This window comes from Cnephaeus nilssonii (genome assembly GCF_951640355.1).
Source record: "Cnephaeus nilssonii genome assembly, chromosome: X".
Lineage (NCBI taxonomy): Eukaryota > Metazoa > Chordata > Mammalia > Chiroptera > Vespertilionidae > Cnephaeus > Cnephaeus nilssonii.
The window spans coordinates 8,416,590-8,437,237 of record NC_137071.1 but is presented as its reverse complement, the minus strand read 5'-3'; the positions used below and the strand labels follow the sequence as shown (position 1 = coordinate 8,437,237).

The window sequence follows — 20,648 nt, the reverse complement described above, 5'->3', positions numbered from 1 at the left end:
TCACCTCCCCACGCCCGAACTACCCCCTGGCGCGCCCTCGCGGTTGGCTCCCACGTGCCCCTCCGTTCGGACACCCGCCTCCCCCACGCACCCCCATCTCCTCAGGTCTCGAGGAGTCTCGCGGCATTTCCTGGGGCGTTAGCTGAGCCACCGCGGGTGCGGGTCAGCTTCACACGGAGCTGGGTTCCTCCCTAGGGGGCGGTGAGGCGGGGACGCCCGAGCGCCGCCGCAAGGACGCCCCGCCCCTCGCAAGCCCCGCCCAGAGCCCCGCCCCCGGGCCACGCCCCCGCCCCGGCAGCCGCGCGTCCCCGGCAGGCGGAGCCGCAGGAGCTCCGCGGCGGCGAGGAGGAGGGGAGAGCGGGTGGCGGGGCCGCGGCTGCCGGGCGCTGGGCTGGGCGGTGCTTTTTTTTTTTTTTTTTCGCAATTTCCACTCGCGGGGAGCAGGAAACCCGGCGCAGCCGGGCGCAGCGGGCCGCGATGCAGCAGCAGCAGCAGGAGTCGCCCCGGGGCAGCAGCGACAGCAGCAGCAGAGGCAGCAGCGGGCGGCGCTGAGCCGCCGTGGCCGCCGCTATTGAGGAGGAAGCCTGCCCAGCCGCCGCGTCCCGATCCCCGCGCCCCGGTCCCGGCGCGCCCAGACTCCCGCACCCCGACCCCCGCGCCTCGATCCCCGCGCCCGCCTCCGCCAACTTTCACGCTGCCTCGGCGGCCCGGCCCGGCTCGACGCCAATGGGTGAGTGGGGGGCCACCCGCCCCCAAACGCCCGGTGCCCATCTAAGCCTGAGGGCGGCGCGCCTGTTTCATTCAGGACCGCAAAGCCAGGCAGGGCGCCCCGGGGTAGGGCCCCGATGGGTGACACCGTGGTGGGCGTCCTGCCTGCCTTGCGCACCCCCATTCACTCCCACTCGCGCCCGTGTCCCCGAACCTCGCGGGGGCCTGGGCTGAGGACTGCGGGGGCCGGCCCGGGGCGGCTGGGCTGAGGGATGCAGGGGGTGTGGTTGGCTTTTCGGGTGGGCGGGGAGAGTTTGGTCTTGGCCATTTTCTCGCCTCCTCTGCACCGAAGGCGCGGGTACCCGGAGCTGGTGGGTTCCTGCTTTGCGTGGGGCTCGCGGTGCTTGCCTCGCCCGCTGCGAGCGAAGCCGAATGCTCGGGGTCTGGGGCGGCGGGGGACCAGGTTGCCTTTGCTGGGGGCTGGCTTGGTGGCGGGTGGGAAACGCCCCAACACCCGGCTTGACGTGCCATCCTGGGGGGTCCTGGGAGCCCCTCTTCCTGCAGTTCCTGACCCCCCTCTCTGCCTGCCTGCCTTCCTCCAGCTCAGGGAGCTATCCGCTCCGAGGTGCTCAAAGGCCACGTCCCACATCCTCTAAGTGCAGGCTGGAGGAACTGGAAACAGTGATCCAGTCCTGGATTTACTGATCAAACATCAGTTCCAAGTATGCAACTAACCCTAAACCCGCCTTCCCCCCACGTCCCATGTCTCATCTTCTATAGACCCCAGAGCATTGGAACCACCTTGCTGGCCAGAGGACCTGACACTTTACAGGGCAAAGGACTTGTGACTGCCCTGGCTATTAAACGTTTGGTCCACCCAGCCAATATTCTGGGGGACAGCCAGTCTCTGTTTTTCGTGCCTCTGGCAGGTTATTTTGGGGTGTTTCTAGGCCAAGCATAAGACGGCTGTAGGTCATAATAAATTATATAATAAAGTGAGACCTTTCTGATTTGGGTAGGCTCGTCAGAAAGTGATAGGCGAGCAATCACAGGATGCCCACGGAGACAGATGAACTGGAAAGGGGACGCTTAGCCCAGTACGTTGTTGATCCGCAAAGTTAAAATCCTATTTCTGGTCACTTGTCAAAAACAGGTTTTCCTTTTCTAAAGTGGTGGCGATCTGATGGTCTCTCAGCTTTAGTGTCACTTTTCTCAGTGCCTTTCTCCGATCCTCTCCCCACCCCAGTCTAAAGTAGTTTCTCTGTTACCCTTTCCCCCATAGCACCTTTTCTTTTGTGTAGAGCAGCATTACATATTTCTTTGAGTTTGTTTAACATTTATCTCTCCTACTATAAGCTCCATGGCCATAGGGACAGTGCTGTATTGCCCCGGTTTTGCTCAGACCTCTTCTGTGCTGCCCGGCACGGAGCAGGCCCCAAATAAATATTTATTGAGTGAATGAATGAAGGAAGGAGTATGAAACCTTCCTACTCCGTGGAAGACAAAACACTTAGCTCCACATTCTCATTTTGCTTTGGCACCCACTGAGATGGTTTAGTGCCGTGGTCGGCAAACTGCGGCTCGCGAGCCACATGCGGCTCTTTGGCCCCTTGAGTGTGGCTCTTCCACAAAATACCATGGCCTGGGCGAGTCTATTTTGAAGAAGTGACGTTAGAAGAAGTTGAAGATTAAAAAATTTGGCTCTCAAAAGAAATTTCAATCGTTGTACTGTTGATATTTGGCTCTGCTGACTAATGAGTTTGCCGACCACTGGTTTAGTGTATTAACAAATGTTTATACTTTAAAATCACCCATCACTTCAGTAACGGATTGGTTTCTCCATAGGCAGTGGTCAGCAAACTGCAGCTCGCGAGCCACATGCGGCTCTTTGGCCCCTTGAGTGTGGCTCTTCCACAAAATACCACGTGCCCTAATTAAGTTAATAACAATGTACCTACCTATATCGTTTAAGTTTAAAAAATTGGGCTCTCAAAAGAAATTTCAATCGTACTGTTGATATTTGGCTCTGTTGACTAATGAGTTTGCCGACCACTGTCCATAGGTAACGAAAAATGCTGTTTTGATCACCTTTCGTTTTGGATGGGTTGCGGAGAGGGTTGCGCGCGCGCACACACACACACACACACACACACACACAAAATTAGATCCAAATGTCTTCTGTGTCTGGACTGTGCTTTCTCTATCTCAGTGGGAAGAGGACTGAGTCCTATTTAAGAAGAAATGACCTGTTTATTATTCAAGTCTGAACTGTTTTCATTATCCAGAGCCATATAAGAAAATTAGAGAGTGCTTCAGTAGTTTATAGTCCTTACATGCTTAAGCTTTATTTTTATTTTTTTTACTCTAACCATTACAAAAGATGGAGGGTGGTACAGAAAATGATCTTCATTTTTTTCAGGGGTTAATACTTGAAGGCAATAAAATTAAAGTGAAGACTGTCATTTAACTCTTTAAAATGCTTATAGTGGGATTTAAGGTGTTTGTAGTAGTTTGTGCCTAAAGATCACCTACTCTTTTTAAAGCACCTTCAGCAGTGTATTTGTGATGAAGTACAGGTTTTTAACAATTGCTTCTGTATGTTTTCCGACGGAGCCACCTAACAGCACGGTTTCTGAAGCAGGTCTCTGTGTGTGTGCGCACACACACTGGCATGCGGCACCCATCCTTCCCCAGTTCCCAAGTTCTTTGGTTTTCAGATTTGTTCAGTTCATCAACTTGAGACACTTGCAGTCTTACCTGGCCTGATGATTTTTCTGTTGATGGATAACGCAATAAAACTGTATGATATGGTCTTTGATCTGAAAAGTATCAACTCCCCAGCCCCGAAATGAAGCCAGTTAGTTGTGAGAGGCCCTCTGAGCTTGTGGGGAGATGCCTATGGTACCAAAAACAGGGAAAGCCTCTTGTAATTACAACTGCACACATATTATTACCACTCAAATCTGTGAGTAGTGAAAGATTTGCAAGCCCAGCAAATGATTTCCGTTGAAAGAATCCCAGAGTAACAACAAAGTTTGGACTGTTTTTAGCAATGTATTGTTTTGGTGGTAGGCTGCTTTATGCTGAACTAAAGCGAAAATGAGTATCACGTGTTGGCCTCCACAAATAGTCGCGAGTTAGAAATGGAAGCAAAGGCTCTACGTTTATGGCTCCTGACTGTAGGTCCACCACGGCACAGGCAAACCATCTTGGTTGTACAGACCCTGGTTGTTTCCTCTCTGACCACTTCAGTTCCTTTTGCATTGCTGACATTCATCAATTCTTATATTTGTAATTGTTTTAAAGTAGGTTGTATACAGTGGTCAATATTCATCCATCCATCCATCCATCCATCCATTCATCCATTCATCCATCCAATGTTCATTGACCCCCTGCTCTGTGCCAGGCATTGTACTAGAAACAGGTGGACAATCCATGCAGACCTGCTGGCGTGGGCGTCTCAGTCAAGTGCAAGAAGTGAACTTGAGTGCAGTGCTCACAACAGTATGTAATTAAAAGCCATGGCAGGTTTTGTGAAAGGAGATTAGAGAGGGGGAATCTGATTTAGGCTGCAGCAGGGTAAGGGTAGTGGCATCGAGGAGATGGTGTTTGAGATGAAATCTGAAAGTTGGGTAGGAGTCGTCACTTCCCTCCAGCCCCACCCCCAGGAACACACCTGGAGTGGATCAAGCAGGCGTTCTTCTCCTTGCAGCGAGGGAGAACGCACACCTTGGGGCACCGTGGGGGCATCACAGCAATAGGGTGTCAGGAAGGCCCACATGTAGGATTGGGCCCGTATTAGGTGTTTGGGGGAGCACTTAAGGACGCCGGGCATTGCTCAGGACTGGGGGCAGGGTGATTCCATGATTGGGTGCCTTAATCAATGCCATCTGGAAGCAAGAAGACTAGGCAGAGGCTGCGATGGGTAAAGAAGCAGCCGTCACTCATTAGCCAGGATTGGGGGATGTTTGGTGACGTTTGTGGCTTGGACGAGGTTCATGCTTTGTCTGTGTTCAGACATGGTTACTGAATGGCCTTGTTTTCGTCTTGTCCCTTACTGGTCAGAGTGGCCTTGTCTGTTGTTTGTGTTCTGTGCAGTTGTTTATGCGCAACAGGAAAGTGCCTGGCCAGCTTCCGGACGGCAGGGGCTGCTTGTCTCTGTCCCCGAGTTAACTACGTGATGAATCAGGGCAGAGGATCTGAGCTGGTAGGGGAGGAGAATGGCTTTCTAGGTATATCCTGTGGCTAATTCTTGAATATCGGCTAGCTGTAGTCCTGGGACTGTTTTTCAACTTTAAGCAGAATGGACAACTGCAATGCTATACCAGAGGCAGAGATCCAGAGGAAAGCAGAGCAAGCTGCTAAGAAGCATGAAGTCAGGGCCGCTCTAAATGGGAAAGATGCAGGGCAGGAAAATAGTAGACTCCTTTCAGTGTGAGAGAAGAAGTCTCTACTATGGTGGTTCCCAGAGTGTGATATGATTGATACGAGAAACCAGCAGCATCAGCCTCCCCTGGGATCCCATTAGAGACAAATTCCCTGGCCCCCAACTCTGACTTACTGAATCAGGAACTCTCTGGGTGGAGCCCAGCAGTCTGTGTATTAATGAGCCCTCCAGGTAGTTCTGGTGCAAGCTCAAGGTTGCGTCCAGAACCTCCTTGCCTTGCAGTTGAGAAAGCTGAAGTGTAGTGTATGTGGGTCACTGAAGAGTTACATGGGCATTCTGGTCGTAAAGTAAGATCCTGTTGTGCCCTGGCTGGTGTGGCTCAACTGGTTGAGTGTTGCCTTGTGCACTGAAACATTGCCGGGTCAATTCCTGGTCAGGGCACATGCCTGGGTTGCAGGTTTGTCCCTGGTTGGGGTGCATAGGGGAGGCAACCGATTAATGTTTTTCTCTCACATTGATGTTTCAGATGTTTCTCTCTCCCTCTCCCTTCCTCTCTCTCTAAAAATCAATTAAAAATATATTTTAAAATGACTCCTCCATCCATGGCAGAAAGGGAAAAAGGCTAAACAACAGCACACGTGTGCTTAGGACCACAGACGAAAACATTAAAAAAAAAGATGCTGCTGTAAGTGACGTGTGACCTTAGAGGAGAAAAATATGCTCCTAGTTTAGAACAACCCTCTCATGGAGTTACTAGGAGAGTATAGTGTTGATTCTTTCGTGAATCCAGTCCAAGCCAGACCTCCAACACCTGGGCATTAGTAACAGTAGCTGGCTCATCTCATTGTTAGTCGCTTGGACTTTTATCAGAGTATCACACAGGTTTTTCCTATCATCCATCTTTTCCCTTCACCTTATTTATTTATTTATTCCACCTGAGCTTCCGGGCCAAGGGCCCATTTTAGCCATTTTTAAGTGCATAGTTTAGTGCCATTAAGTACATTCACAATGTGGGCATCCCTTTATCTTTAGAGGGGATAGTAAAAATAGATGGTTAGGCCTGGCCAGTGTGGTTCAGTGGTTGGGCACCAGCCCTGGGAACCAATAGGTCACCGGTTCGATTCCCTGTCAGGGCACATGCCTGGGTTGTGGGCTCCATCCCCAGTAGGGGATGTGTAGGAGACAGCAGATCCATGATGTTTCTCTCCCATCAATGTTTTTATCTCTCTATCCCTCTTCCTTCCTCTCTCTCTAAAAATCAATAAAAACATTAAAAAATAGATTGTTAGCATTATTAGGGGTTTTTAGATTTGTTTGTGACCTGTATTAGTTCCTAATTGCTGCTATAACGAATTACCACAGTGACTTAAAACAACACAAATTTATCATCTTGCCATTCTGGGGGTCAGAAGTCTAAAATGGGTCTCACTGGGCTAACGTCAAGATGTCAGCAGGGCTGTATTCCTTCTGCAGGCTCTAGGGGAGAATCTCTTTTTTTGTTTTTTTCCATCTTCCAGAATCTGCTCACATTCCTGACCTGGTGGCCCCCCTCTATCTTCCAAGCCAGCAGTGGCCAGTCAAGTCTTTCTGATATATCACTCTGATCCTGACTCTTCAGCTTCTCTCTGCCACATTTAAGGAGGGCAGGGACTGCGTCTGCTTGGTTATTGTGTCCCTAAGCCTGGCACATGGTAAGCCTAAAATGAACACTTTTGAGGTAATTATTATTCCTACCCTTCTAGTTAACTTCACCCAGGTCTGTTTTAGACACCTCAGACAGAACATGTGGTAAATTGAGCTCAGCATTTCCCCTCCAAGGATTTTTCCTGACTCTTTTATTCCCCATGTCCTTGTATTACCACCTTTCCTGTTACCTCCGTAGTAATCTGCTCTTTGCCTTGCCTCTTCTTCCTTCTCCTCTTTCTCAGCCCCTCCCAATGCAGTCAAGCCCCAGATGTTTCTAGAATTAGCCCCATGTATCTACCATTCTGCAGCTGCTTTAGATCCTGAATGCCTTAATAGAGCCTTTGTGAAGTCCAGCAGCCACCCAACCTTTTTCTTGCTCCATGCTTATTCATGCTGAGCCTTCCCCCATGTAGATCCCCTGATGGAAAACGATTTCACTCCCTTCTCTGCCTTGTAGTCTCTCTGTATTAGTTTCCTCTTGATGCTGTAACAAGTGCTGCAAGCTCAGTAGCTTCAAACAACATCAACTTGTAATCTTATACTTCTGGAGGTCAGAGGTCCAAAATGGGGTATGCTGGGTCAATATCAAGGTGTTAGCAGCTCTGCTTCCTTCTGGAGGCTCTGGGGCAGAATCCACTTCCTCTAGCTGCTAGAGCTGGCCTGTATTCATTGGCTTGTGGCCACATCACGCTAACCTCTGCTTCTGTGCTAACATCTCTCTTACTCTGTCTTCCTTTTTTTTTAAATATATTTTATTGATTTTTTACAGAGAGGAAGAGAGAGGGATAGAGAGTTAGAAACATCGATGAGAGAGAAACATCGATCAGCTGCCTCTTGCACAACCCCTACTGGGGATGTGCCCGCAACCAAGGTACATGCCCTTGACCGGAATCGAACCTGGGACCTTTCAGTCCGCAGGCTGACGCTCTATCCATGAGCCAAACCGGTTTTGGCTCTGTCTTCCTTTTATAAGGACTGCTGTATTAGATTGGGCTCATCTAGATAATCCAAGATACCCTCCTCATATAAAAACCCTTAACTTAATTACATCTGCAAAGACCCTTTTGCCATGGAAGGTAGCATAGTTATAGGTTCTGGGGACTAGGATGTGATCTTTGGGGGGCTATAATTCAGCCTAGCGCACCCCTCATTCATTTTTTGAGGCCTGTTCCAAAGGTTGCTGTACAACACTTCATCTTGTATTAAGTCAGTTCATCTCTGACTGGTGTTCCCAACTCCATTGCCCAGACCCATTGCCTGGCATACGGTAAGTGCTCTATGTTGACAAATGAATGAATGAATGAATGAATGACCCTTTCACCCAAGTGCAGTTGCAACTCAAAATTCTCCAAGGTTATTGGTTACCAGGAGGTGTGTGCAATTGTGGAAAATTCCCCAGGCAGAGCCTGCTGACAAGGTCTGCTTGCTGACAGTTCACGGTGGCCTGCACTGCCATGGATGAGAAGGATAACGCCACATGTGTCGCATGACTACAACAAAGAATGGCCAGTTTTAAGATAGAAAATTCTCTTTGGCAGTGGTTCTCAACTGGGGACAATTCTGCCCTCCAGGGGGACATTTGGCAATGTCTGGAGACACTTGGTTGTCACAGCTGGTGGGGGGAGGGCAGTCTAACTGGCATCTGGTGGACAGAGGCCAGGGGACACTGCTCCATGTCCTACAATGCACAGGACAGCCCTCACCACAGTATTCCGGTCCAAATGTGGGGGAAGCTGGCTCTGAGTGTTACACAGATGGCTGGAGCCCCATTTTCCTCCTTCAGTACCAGCCGCTCTGGAACAGAAGGTTTTCCTCTGTAGCCACAGCCTTTGTTTTATGAATGAACCATGAAGTCACTGGGGAACAGGACTCTTTGGCACTCTTTCACCATTTTGGTCCTTGAGTAGAAAGTGTCTTAATACAGCGCTTGCCCCTCTTCAGTCAATAGCTGGGTCTTGAAGTTGTTGCTGTTTTGCCTTCCTAGTGGGATGTGCTTATATGCCAGGTGACAGATGATGGGTCCTTCTGCCACTCACTCATTGGTCCTGGGAACTGAACAGCGGGAAGGGTCCTTGGTAGTCATGGCCTGCACCATCAGATGATGAAACTGAGATGCAGAGAGGTGAAGTGACATGGTCCTCTTGCTGCAGAATTCAATGCCCTTTCAATATGAGAGATCTGGCAATTTATGTTGGTGCTCAATGCTCAGTAAATGTCAGGCTCCTGCTTCCCCCAGCGAGGCTCTTTCTATAGGCTATTACCCTGGTAAGTTTTTTTTAAAGCAGCTTTATTGAAATGTAATTCACACATCTTACAATTCACCCTTCTAAAATGTGCAATTCAGTGGTTTTCGTTATATTATTTTAAATTTATGGTAAAATATATATAAGAACATTTTTTTCAATGTATTGACGAGAGAGAGAGAGAGAAAGAGAGAGAGAGAGAGAGAGAGAGAGAGAGAGAGATATTTGTTGTCCCACTTATTTATGTATTTATTGGTTGATTCTTGTATGTGCCCTGACCAGGAATTGAGCCCGAAACCTTGGTGTATCTAGATTATGCTCTAACCCAGTGGTCGGCAAACTCATTAGTCAACAGAGCCAAATATCAACAGTACAATGATTGAAATTTCTTTTGAGAGCCAAATTTTTAAAACTTAAACTTCTCCTAACGCCACTTCTTCAAAATAGACTCGCCCAGGCCGTGGTATTTTGTGGAAGAGCCACACTCAAGGGGCCAGAGAGCCGCATGCGGCTTGCGAGCTGCGGTTTGCCGACCACGGCTCTAACCAACTGAGCTACCTGACCAGGGCCCATTTTAAACCATTTTAAGTGCATAATTTAGTGTGATTAAGTACATTCACAATGTGTGCAACCAGCACTGCTATCTATTTCAAACACTTTTTCATCACTCTCTTGGTCAATTAAGGATTAGAATTGGTGTCTCCTGGGGGTTCCTGGACCACCCAGCCATCTTTGGAGCTGGAAGTCCAAGGATCCCAGTTATGAACCTAATGGGATGGGGAAAGGGAGAATATGGTGTTGTTTTTTAGTGTTTTTGGTTGATGTTTCCTTTTAGAGGTACTTTATTTTTGCTCTGTCCCTCTAGGTGCCCCCCTTGGTTACATCCCTTTCATCACGCGGGGGAATTTTGAATGTTTCTACATCCTGAAGCTTTAGTGCAGGGGTCCTCAAACTTTTTAAACAGGGGGCCAGTTCACTGTCCCTTAGACCGTTGGAGGGCCGGACTATAGTTTAAAAAAAACTATGAACAAATTCCTATGCACACTGCACATATCTTATTTTGAAGTAAAAAAACAAAACGGCAAAAACACCCGCATGTGGCCCGCGGGCCGTAGTTTGAGGACGCCTGCTCTAGTGAGTTAGTTACTTGGGTAACTTCTTTGGCAGTTACTGGGGTTCATTAAGGATATTTCAATCATGGGAGAAAAGCCGCCAATGCCGTCACACGTGGAGGGTTGATGGAGTCCACGTATCTTCACCTAAATCCCTTTAGTTGGCCAAGTTACACTGGCCACGTGGTTGATTATGAGCACTTAGTTTTTTAACTTGATTGCTATCTTATGGATAAATATCTTATAGGCAGGGCTATGGTTTTCATCAGGGGACACTTGAACAAAGCAAAATGTAACCCGTGGACCTTACTTCACTGATAAGCTGTGCATATTTAACCTCAGGGAGAAAAAACAATGACAGAAATATTCCTGATATTTGTCCTCACTGAACTGTGTTCAGTTGGCAAGAAAAGTCCAGTAAAGGCCTTAGCTGATTTCCTTCCAGTGGCCAGGGAGGTGGTGGGGCCGCCGCAGGAGGCTGGCCTGTCCCCAGGTGTGGAGGACAGAGTGGCAAGATTAGGTGCTACCCAGTTCACACTGCTGTTTCTTCCGCTGTATCCTGGATTAAATACTATAATTACTTAGGTGCTCATTAATTTCTCTTTTTGCATAGCACATTTAAGTCCTTAAACACTCAAATTCAGCATGCATAGATTGTTTTAATCATCACCCCCTTAAACACCAGTGCTGTGTTTTTGCCAGGTTTTTCTGGACTGTTCTAGACTTGCAAGACTTGGGGCCCTGTTCTAGGTCTGATCCTCTGGGGCTGCACCAGTTTTATCCATCACACACCCACTCCCCATGTGCGAAGTCTTTAATTAGCTTAGTGTCCTCTCTAATTATTCCAGCTCGCTATTATTTGTATGCCTGGAGCTAGAAGGAGGTGCTGAATCTTGCTTTGGATCATGACTGGAAAAGGCCTTCCGGCTCTGCTGTGCCTTCCCCTTGGCCAGCTTCTTCAGCAAGCCCCATTTCCTTCACTAGACCGTCCCGGATGCTGCCTTCTGGGTGAAATTCATCTCACGCCGATGGCTTCGAAAATGGGCTTTGCCTTTCTCCCATTTTGATCATTAAAACACCCATACCCAAAAGCCTCTTCACAACAAACAAAACGGGACAGCGTGTCACCACTTAATTAGCCATTTCTCGCCGTTCCTTTGTTCTCAATAAAATATTAGACGAAGAACCCAGGTGTCAACCTAAGTCTGTCAGTTAGCTCAGCAGTGACACCGAAAGCAGGTTGGGCAAAGTCAGTGTGTGTTAGTTTGATGGGGAATTTTTTTTTTTTAGCTTAATTGTTACCTTTGTCAGAAAAGAAAGTAATTAACGAAGGGGAGGGCTTGGGGGAGAATGGGAATTGTAGGGGTGTCTCCAAATGAAGGAAAACTTTGAAAGGGGAAGCCGTTCACAACATTCATCTGTTTGTTGGGCATAGAGACTGCAGCTGCTTGCCAGAGAAATATATAAATGATTTTGTAAAGTTAGCTTTTAGACTCGGTCATACATTCACATGATTCAAAATAGAAAAGGTGGAAAGTGCTTACAGTGAAAAGTCTCCCTCCCATCCCATCGCAGCCCTGCTGCTGTCCCGTGATCCTCCCTAGAGGCCTTCAGCGCTTTATTTCCTGTAACTTGGTCCAGGCAGATCTCATGCACATACCAGCAGACAGGTGTTTCTGTTATTCCCCCTTCATTTTAGCGCCTGATTAGTTCATAGTGGGAGAACGCACATCTAGCTGGCGATTTCCCCCTAGGAACACAGTCCAGTTGTGGCTGAGGGACGGGTGTATTTGGGAAGAGTTCTGTCGCAGATTCTGCTGTGTGCTGTGTCTCAGCTGATCTGAGTCTTAACTGGTAAAAACTTTGTCCTGGATCTGAACTGAGCTAGATCTTGCTTCTGAACTGTGTTAGGAAGTGTCTTCCCACTTGCTCAAGGACTTTCTTCAAGTGAGGAAGCCAATCAGAGCCTGCTACCCTAATACAGTGCATTCATTCCAGGGCCATGCAACCCAAGGGCCCCAAGAAGCCCTGGAATGGGCTGCCCGCCTGATGTGTCCTCTGGCCATCCACCTGCCCCTGTACCCTTTCTTCTCTGTGTGCAGCTCATTCACAGGGCACACATCACAGTTTCAGTAACTTAAGAGTGACTTGCGCCCAGCCGGCATGGCTCAGTGGTTGAGCATCAACCTCTGAACCAGGAAGTCACGGTTCGATTCCCGGTCATAGCACGTGGCCTGGGTTGCAGACTCGATCCCCATTGAGGGGGTGTACAGGAGGCAGCAGATCAACGATTCTCTCTCATCATCAATGTTTCTCTCTCTCTCCTTTCCTTTACCTCTCTGAAATCAATAAAAACATTTTTTTTCAAAAAAGAGTGACTTGCTTCGGTCCCAGTTTCAAATTCCCATTAGCAAGTCTCTGAGCCCACTGGAGTGTCGCCCCCTGGGATACACAGTTGGCTGCTCCACGCCCACGCCTGTGAGGGGAGGATGCACCCAGTTCTGAGATGTGTAAATGTTTAAGGAGGGCCTACTTGGTGCCAGGTGTATACCAGGTGCTGAGACACAGGGTGACCCAAAGGAAGCCCTGCCCCCTGGAGCAGTGCTGTGAGACGGGATGCTGGCGGCCACTTTGGGGGCAGGCACTATAAATGAGGAAGCTTGAAAGCCTTAACTCAGAATACCCGAGAGTGCCCTGTGCCTGCTTTTTCCTGGCTTTCTCTTGACAAAGGGGTGATTGGTGGTTCGAGGATGTTCCATCTTCGGAGTCATTTTCACTGGGTCCCTTGAGGAAGGGCTCCTTCCTGCAGCGACACGCACAGTTGTGCTTCTGAGTAAATAATGGGGTTATTTATACCCTTTGAGACCTCGGATTGTGTAACGGAACTCGGGTTCTCCTTTTGAGTTGGCTGCACTTAAAAAATGTGGATGTGACTTTGGGGGCACTTGGGTGGCTTGGTGATGATAGCACGCTGTGGGGGTGGGGTACAGTTGTGACATGGTCTGGCCCTTTTAGGGAACCTGTGGGTTTTTAAATGGAGGAAGAGATGAAGACATGGTGAAAAACAGCCGCTGCCTGGCGGAAAGATGTAGGGAAAAGGGGGCAGGGGACTGTCCCTCTAATATCTGGCTTCCTGCCTTTCCCCAGCCTCAGTGCCTTCTCTTGTCTCTCTCTTAGCTTCTCTTTGTCCCCTCACTCCATCTCTCATCCCTCACTCCCCTCACACCTTCCCTCTAGGTACCCCTCTCTCATCCAGGTCCTAGATTTCCCTATCTTCTCTCCCCCATCCTCTCTTCATCTTCTCATCCCATCTCTCTCCCCTCAGTCCCCCACACCTTTTTATTCCCACTTCCTTTCTCAATTAAACTTTCTTTTCCCTCCTCCCCTCTCCCCTCACTGCCCACATCTCCCCTCACTATACCCCCTCCCTCCATCCACCCTCTCTTAATCCTCCCTCCCTCATGCTCTCTCTCTCCTCCCCTTCCCCTCAGCACCTCTCTTTTGTGTCTAGTTTTCCCCTGCCCCTCTTTTCTTCATTCTCTCTCTACCTCACCCCTCCTCTCCCATCCCTGTGTCTTCTCCTTCTTGTATCCCACAGCCCTTCTCCTCCATGTCCACCCTTCTACATACTTTCCTCCACACCACCTGCCTTTTCTTCCCCTTCTTACTAAGCTCTCTTCTTCCTCCCTCTTTTCCTACCTCTCTACTGCCCTTTCCCCTCCTCATCCCCCTTTGTCCCCTAACTCTCCCTCTCCCCCAGCCCCTCTCTTTCCCTCATAGCTTCTCTCTCCTCTCCCATCCTCTCATCTCTCCCCCACTCCCTCTGTCTCCCATTGTCTCTCTCCCCTGAACCCTCTCCCACTCTGTGGTCTCTTCCCTCTTCTCTCTCTTTCTGTCTCTGTCTCTCTCAACACTCCCTTTCTTCCTTTCCCTCCCAGTTCTCTGTGCAGTATTGCCCCAGGCCTCAGCATTTGCAACTGATATCACCACCTCCTTTGCTCAGTAAACAGTACTGTAGCCCATGGAACTAGATGAAGCTCTCATTTATACTGTGCAGTGTAAAGTCAATATGGCCACATGAGGATGTGTGGTCCCCTGAGGAAGAAGAAACCTTTGGGGAATGTGCCCCTATAGGCACCTCTAAGAAGGGCTCCTGTACCCCACAGGGCAGGAAGAGCTGGGGACTGGAGTGTCTGGCATGGGAGATCTCCCCAGCCCACAGCCTCAGGTGGCCTCTTTAAGAGCTGCTCCCTGCTGGTGAAGAGCTGTCCCTGAGTGAGGGTGTTAACAGAGGAGAGAGGGCCTTGTCTCCCCCAGTTGCTTATGGAAGTGGGGTTCTTGGGGTACCGCTACAATAAGCATTTTGGGGGCCCCCAGGAGGATGCGATATAGTATAAAAATTTATTTCCATGGAATTACACCCCTGGGTTTCTGGAGTCCCATTTCCCTTAATCCAGTCATAGAAGTATAGCTGGAGCTTCAGCAGAGCTAAAATCAGAGCCAGTGTCCAGAGTTTCCATGTTGGAGCCAGGTCCAGGCCAGCATCAGGCTAGCTTAGCTTGTGTTTCCCGCTGCAGTCCATCAGTCCGTTGCGTGTGGGGTCTGCATGGCCAAGGGCTGTAGGGGCAAATGGGAGGAAGCCAAGAGCGAGCCAATAGCACAAGAGTGGGGAGCAATGAGAGAGAGAGAGAGAGAGAGAGAGAGAGAGAGAGAGAGAGAGTGTGCTCCTTTGTTTAGGAGATTATGTATCCCAAACTTTTGTGTCCTTGCAGTGGCCACGCCCATTCTGGCCAATGATTCTGTTCACAGGTGTGATTGACAGGCAAGCACCTTTCCGATGTCACTCCAACTTTATTGGACATGTGTCTGTCTTTCCTTTGTCCAGTCCCCTTCCCCCAGCGTTTTGCAGGGAATAGGCTGATGGTTCCCTGGGGCGTGCAGAGCTGCAGCTTCCTGGTGAAGCTGCCCAAATGACGTGCCTATAGTGTCTGGCCTTCCCTTTGCTCCTTTCCTATTATAAATAACCAGCTAATCACAGTGGTATCAGTGGGAGGGACGGGTGTTTTCTTCTAGCTCCATTATTTTCTAAACTTAAAATGGTTTTTATTATAAATATATAATGACTGCATTATAGAGTTTAAAAAATAGGAAGCAGGAGAATTTAAATTGAACACCCATATGGTACCTCAATACAACCACTATGGCATATGTCTTTTCAGGCTTTTTAAAAAATATATTTTTTATTGTTTAAAGTATTACATATAATAATACATATATCTCTTTTTTTCCCCATTGACCTTCCCCCAGCCTCCCCTACCCCCTGTTGCATGCCTTCATCCCACCCCACCCCCAGTGTCTTGTGTCCATTGGTTGTGCTTATATGCATGCATACAAGTCCTTTGGTTGATCTCTTTCCCCCCTCCCCAACACTCCCCAGCCTTCCCGCTGTAATTTGACAGTCTGTTTGGTGCTTTACTGCCTCTGTATCTATCTTTTTAACTGTAATTTGACAGTCTGTTCGGTGCTTTACTGCCTCTGTATCTATCTTTTTATTCATCAGGCTTTTTACTGTATACTTGTGGATATATGTACATGTATTGTAATATATATAATTGTGGATCCTGGTGTGTTTTTTCTCTCTTCATAGTCATCTTCAAAGCCAGCGTTTTTAGTAGCTGAATATTTGGGTTCATGAATCTTATGTAACCATTCCCTACCATTTGAGCATTTAGGTTGCTTCTATAATGTTGATAGTATAAGTAATGATGTGATAGGCAGGGTGACATTTCATATCCATTCTTTGTCTTCATAGCCTCCAAATGACTGGAATGGTGTCTGTGGAATGGTAACCAAGAGGAGTTTGGTCCATGGGACTTCTTACATGTGGATCAGCTGGTTACCTGCCATTCTTTTGTTTGCTTTCAGTGTTAGTTCAAGAAACTGTGTGCTTATATGGCTTATCTTCTCTTCTATACTGTGTGTGTGTGTGTGTGTGTGTGTGTGTGTGTGTGTGTGTGTGAGAGAGAGAGAGAGAGAGAGAGAGAGAGAGAGAGAGAGAGAGAAAGAGAGATCCCTGAAGGAGACTGCTTGTGTATAGGGGGGTTCACAGTTCACATTCCACAACCCAGTTCAATGTGGCATTTTGAGATGATTAATCCATCCAGGTTTAGTGCTCAGGTGTGAGGTTAGGTGATGCACAGTGAAAGATGAAACCCTTGGAGGTTTGGTTTCTTCTCTTCTCTTTCTTTCCCCCTTCCCTCTTTCCTTTTACTCATGCCCTGACTGGCATTTAAAGGAACCTTGTTTCCCAGACCTTAGGGTAAATTGTGCTGAGGCCCTGGGTCCTCAACGTGACTCCATATTTGGCTGGGATATGGGTCCAAGTCACATGTTGAAAAGGGAAAAGTCATGGCTGAAATAGCCTTCCTGTGGTTTCCTAGCTTAGCTTTGTGTCATCATCATACACTCCCCTAAAAATCTGTGCTTTTAGCTTCAAAGGTCACCAGGTAAAGGTAGCTAGAATCCCAGGATCCAGGCTGGAAGAAGCATCTTAAAGTGTTGCCTCTTGATGCATGTTTCATTAATGGACAGCATTGTGTGAAGTATCCGCTCCTCAGCCACCAAGGGTGTGTCACATGTTAGTTCATGTACCTGGAAAAAATTAGTTGAATATTTATGATGCCCTCCCTGGGGCAAGTCTTTGTGAAAGTTCTAAACTCCGTGATAATACATGTTAGAAAGCACTGGTAGCTAACTTGTACCATATACTTTCTCCCTTTGTTACATTTTCAAATTTCCAGCAAAACCAGCCGCCTGCACTGGTATGACAAATGAGAAAGTTGACTCAATACTGCTGTATATTGGAATTCAATTAAATTCTATGAGTGTTATTGAGTGACTGTCAAGAGTAAGATATGATAACCAGAGGAGCTCAAAGATAGCTGAAGTTCCACTCCATGGCACTTTTTAGTTCACTTTCATTTCCCTTTCAGGGGGAGACTATGATGTGATCATTTCATGAACCACACAATGAAGTGAGCAGTTAAACCAAAGGGTGTTTATTTGAACCAGTTCTGTTTATCCAGAAAGAAGGTGAAGTATCAATCTGAGGAACACACGTCAAGTTAGAAGACAACTTTCTGAGCTACTACTATGTTTATTTAGTCTCTGAAACTCCCTCCTCACTGAAGGTCTAGAGAAAAACCAAGCAGAATAACAGGGTTTCTCAAGTCAGTAATGCAAAGTTCCCTTCATAAGGAAAATATTCCCCAAGAATCCCTATTTTACTTTAAATTAAAAAAATATTTATTATTTTTTTCATTTATTTCATTATTGCAGTAAAATATATATAACAAAAAAGTTACCATTTTAACTATTTTTTATTGTGGTAACATATACGTCACTTGAAATTTACCATTTAACTATTTTAAGTGTACAATTCAGTGACATTAAGTATATTCACATTGTTGTACAACCATCACCACCATCCATCTCCAGAACTTTTCATCTTCTCCATCTGAAACTGCATATCTATTAAACACTAATTTCCTATTCCTCCTCTTCCCAGCCTCTTTCTGTCTCTAACGTTTTGACTGCTCCATTTCATATAAATGGAATCATACAGTCTTTATCTTTTGTGACTGCCTTATTTCACATAATGTAATGTCTTCAAGGTTCATCCATGTTGTAGCATGTGTCAGAATTCCATTCCTTTTTAATTGCCTTACACTGTTATTTATTTACTTATTATTTATTTTTAATCCTCATCTGAGAATATTTTGTACTGATTTTTAGAAAGAGAAGAAGGAAGGAAGGGAGGGAGGGAGAGAGAGGAGAGGAGGGAGAAATATTGATAATGAGAGAGAAACAACAATCAGTTGCCCTCCGCACGCACCCTGACCAGGGATTGAACTCTCAACCTTTTGGTGTATGGATGATGCTCCAAACAACTGAGTCACTGGGTCAGGGCAATCGCCTTAAACCTTTTTTAAAATTTAAATTATTTATTGTTTAAAGTATTATATAAGTCTAATTTTCCCCCCATTGAACTCTCCCTGGCCATTCCCAACCCCCAGCTTTTAAATAATAATGTTATTTTGAAAATATAGGCACTTAACTAGATATAAGCTTCTATTGCTTTTAGCTCATTTGTAAGTATAAACCTGAAACAGGTTCACAAATTAAGTATAAATTAACCCAATAAAGCACAAATCAATACTAATGGGAGACACAATGGTGTGTTTTAGAAATGAAGTCATTGCTGGCAATGTGACAGCACACACTCTGCCTGATGTGGCACAGTCTTTTGCATTCACTTTTCTCTTTTGTGTTCATCTCTTTCTCCCTTCAAACCACGGTGAACATCCTTCCCTCTTGCAGTGCCTTCTGAGGCCTTTTCACGTGGAGCTATGACTTATAAAACAGTTTTGAGAGCAGATATGTTATTTGATACACTCAGACTATATGTCATATGGACGGTGTCAAGCATCATTATAGAATATACTAGTGGCCTGGTGCATGAAATTCGTGCACATTAAAAGGGGATTAATTAGAGGAAATAATTTAATATTGCTATTTTCCATTTCTCTATAATAGAAGTGTCAGAGATGAAAGAAAATTAGTAAAATGTATATGAAAACCTTTTTCCTGTTAGAGTCTGGGGCTCACCATGGGACCCAGAGTCAAGTTCCCGCCCACCCACATGCGCCTCAAAATCGCATGAGACCCAGACCCAGCCGGCCCCCACCCCCATTGGGCTAGATCCAGACCTGGCCAGTCCCACCCTTGTCAAGCCCCGCCGGGCAGGGGACGTAGCCTCAGGTCCCTTGGCCCAGCGCCAGGACAGGGGGTGTGGCCTGAGGTCCCCCAGCCCAGACCAGGGCGGGGGGGAGGCATGCCCTGAGGTCCCCTGTCAAGCCCCGCCAGGTGGGGGACATGGCCTGAGATCCCCTGTCAAGCCCTGCTGGGTGGGGGGCATGGCCTGAGGTCCCCTGTCAAGCCCTGCTGGGTGGGGGGCATGGCCTGAGGTCCCCTGTCAAGCCCTGCCAGGCAGGGGGGCACAGCCTCAGGTCCCCCGGCCTGGCACCGGGAGGGGGGCGCAGCCTCAGTCAAGCCCCACTGGCAGGGGGTGCAGCCTCAGGTCCCCCATCAAGCCCCGCTGGGTGGGGGGCACAGCCTGAGTTCCCCTGATCCAGCACTCGGGTGCACCTTGAGGTCCCCCGCCAAGCCCCGCTGGGTGGGGAGCACGGCCTGAGGTCCCCTGTCAAGCCCCACCAGGCAGGGGGACGCAGCATCGGGTGCCCTGGCCCAGTGTTGGGGCAGGGGGTGCAGCCTGAGGTCCCCTGTCAAGCCCCATGGGGGTGGGGGAGGGCGTAGCCTCAAGTCCCTGCGGATTGCTCGTTAAGACTCCTTATGGGAACTTGGCCTCAGCTGTGAGTGCAGCCATCTTTGCGACGGAGTGATGGTCAATTAGCATATTCCCTCTTTATTAGATAGGATACTTGTGAACCTGTCCCCCAATGTGCGCTCTGGCTCCATCCTTCCCCTGCATTCTCTAGAGGAGATCACCATAGTGAGACTTTTTAAAAACCATTTTCCCCCTTTTCTTTAAGAAACAGTTTTATCACTTCCATATGTATCTCCTACAAACATTTTGTCTGGCTTTGCTTAGTTTTAGTTTTATGAAACTGGCACCTACACTGCACAGAAACTTGTGATTTGCTCGTTGTCTCTCATTTTGTAGTCCATTTATGAGGCCTGTTTGGCATTCCATTGTTCAAATGTGTCACCATGTAGTTATCCTTTCCACCAGTGATGGACCTTCTGCATTGCTCCAGGTTTTGGCTGCTTTGAATGGACCAGCTATTATCATTCTAATGTCTGTGGGTACACATATGAAGTATGTTTTCTACAGGTATATATAGCAAGGAATAATTTTGCTGGATTTCAAGTTGCTTGATTTTCAAAGTGGTTGTGCTCGCATATGTTCCCAGTAAATGCGTGAATGAACAAAGTAATGAATGAAGAAGAGAACTCCTCATCGGAGCACAGAGTATGTGAGCTTTAGAAGCAAATGCCTAATTGCTTTTCAAAGTGTGTACTCCCAGAGTGGAAAAGTCTCTGCTGCTCCCATTCCCACCACCATTTGGTATCCCAGATGTATTAGGGTGGAGGCTGAAATGCTGTCACAGAGACCCCAAGATAGCATAGATGTCTATTTCCCACTCAGACCACTGCCTGCTGACTATTGGGGCTGTTCAGGGTGCGTGAATGGCTTTGTCTGCAATGTCATTGGGATTGGGTTCCTTCTCTTATTGTTCCCCCACTGTTTCTAGGTTGTTGCCTTTGTTGGTAGAGTGGGAGCTGGCTCACCAGCTACTGAGAGAGGGAAGTGGAGGGTGAGCAGCTCCCCTCTTTAAAGGATATGACCTGGAAACTGCTTGTGTCACTCCCACCCACACTCCATAGGCAAACACTTAGCTACAGTCTCAGCCCTGGTTGTGGGTAAGTCTA

The 20,648-nt window shown here is 47.7% G+C and overlaps 1 protein-coding gene across 1 annotated transcript in view; it reads left to right on the top strand.

Annotated features, from left to right (window-relative positions):
• The first annotated feature begins 488 nt into the window (after positions 1–488).
• SH3KBP1 (SH3 domain containing kinase binding protein 1) overlaps positions 489–20,648 on the top strand; it is a 355,548-nt gene continuing 335,388 nt past the window's right edge. The window contains exon 1 of the mRNA XM_079765733.1: positions 489–730. Coding sequence (XP_079621859.1) covers positions 727–730 — 4 coding nt within the window. The 5' untranslated portion in view covers positions 489–726. The remainder of the gene's footprint in view (positions 731–20,648) is intronic.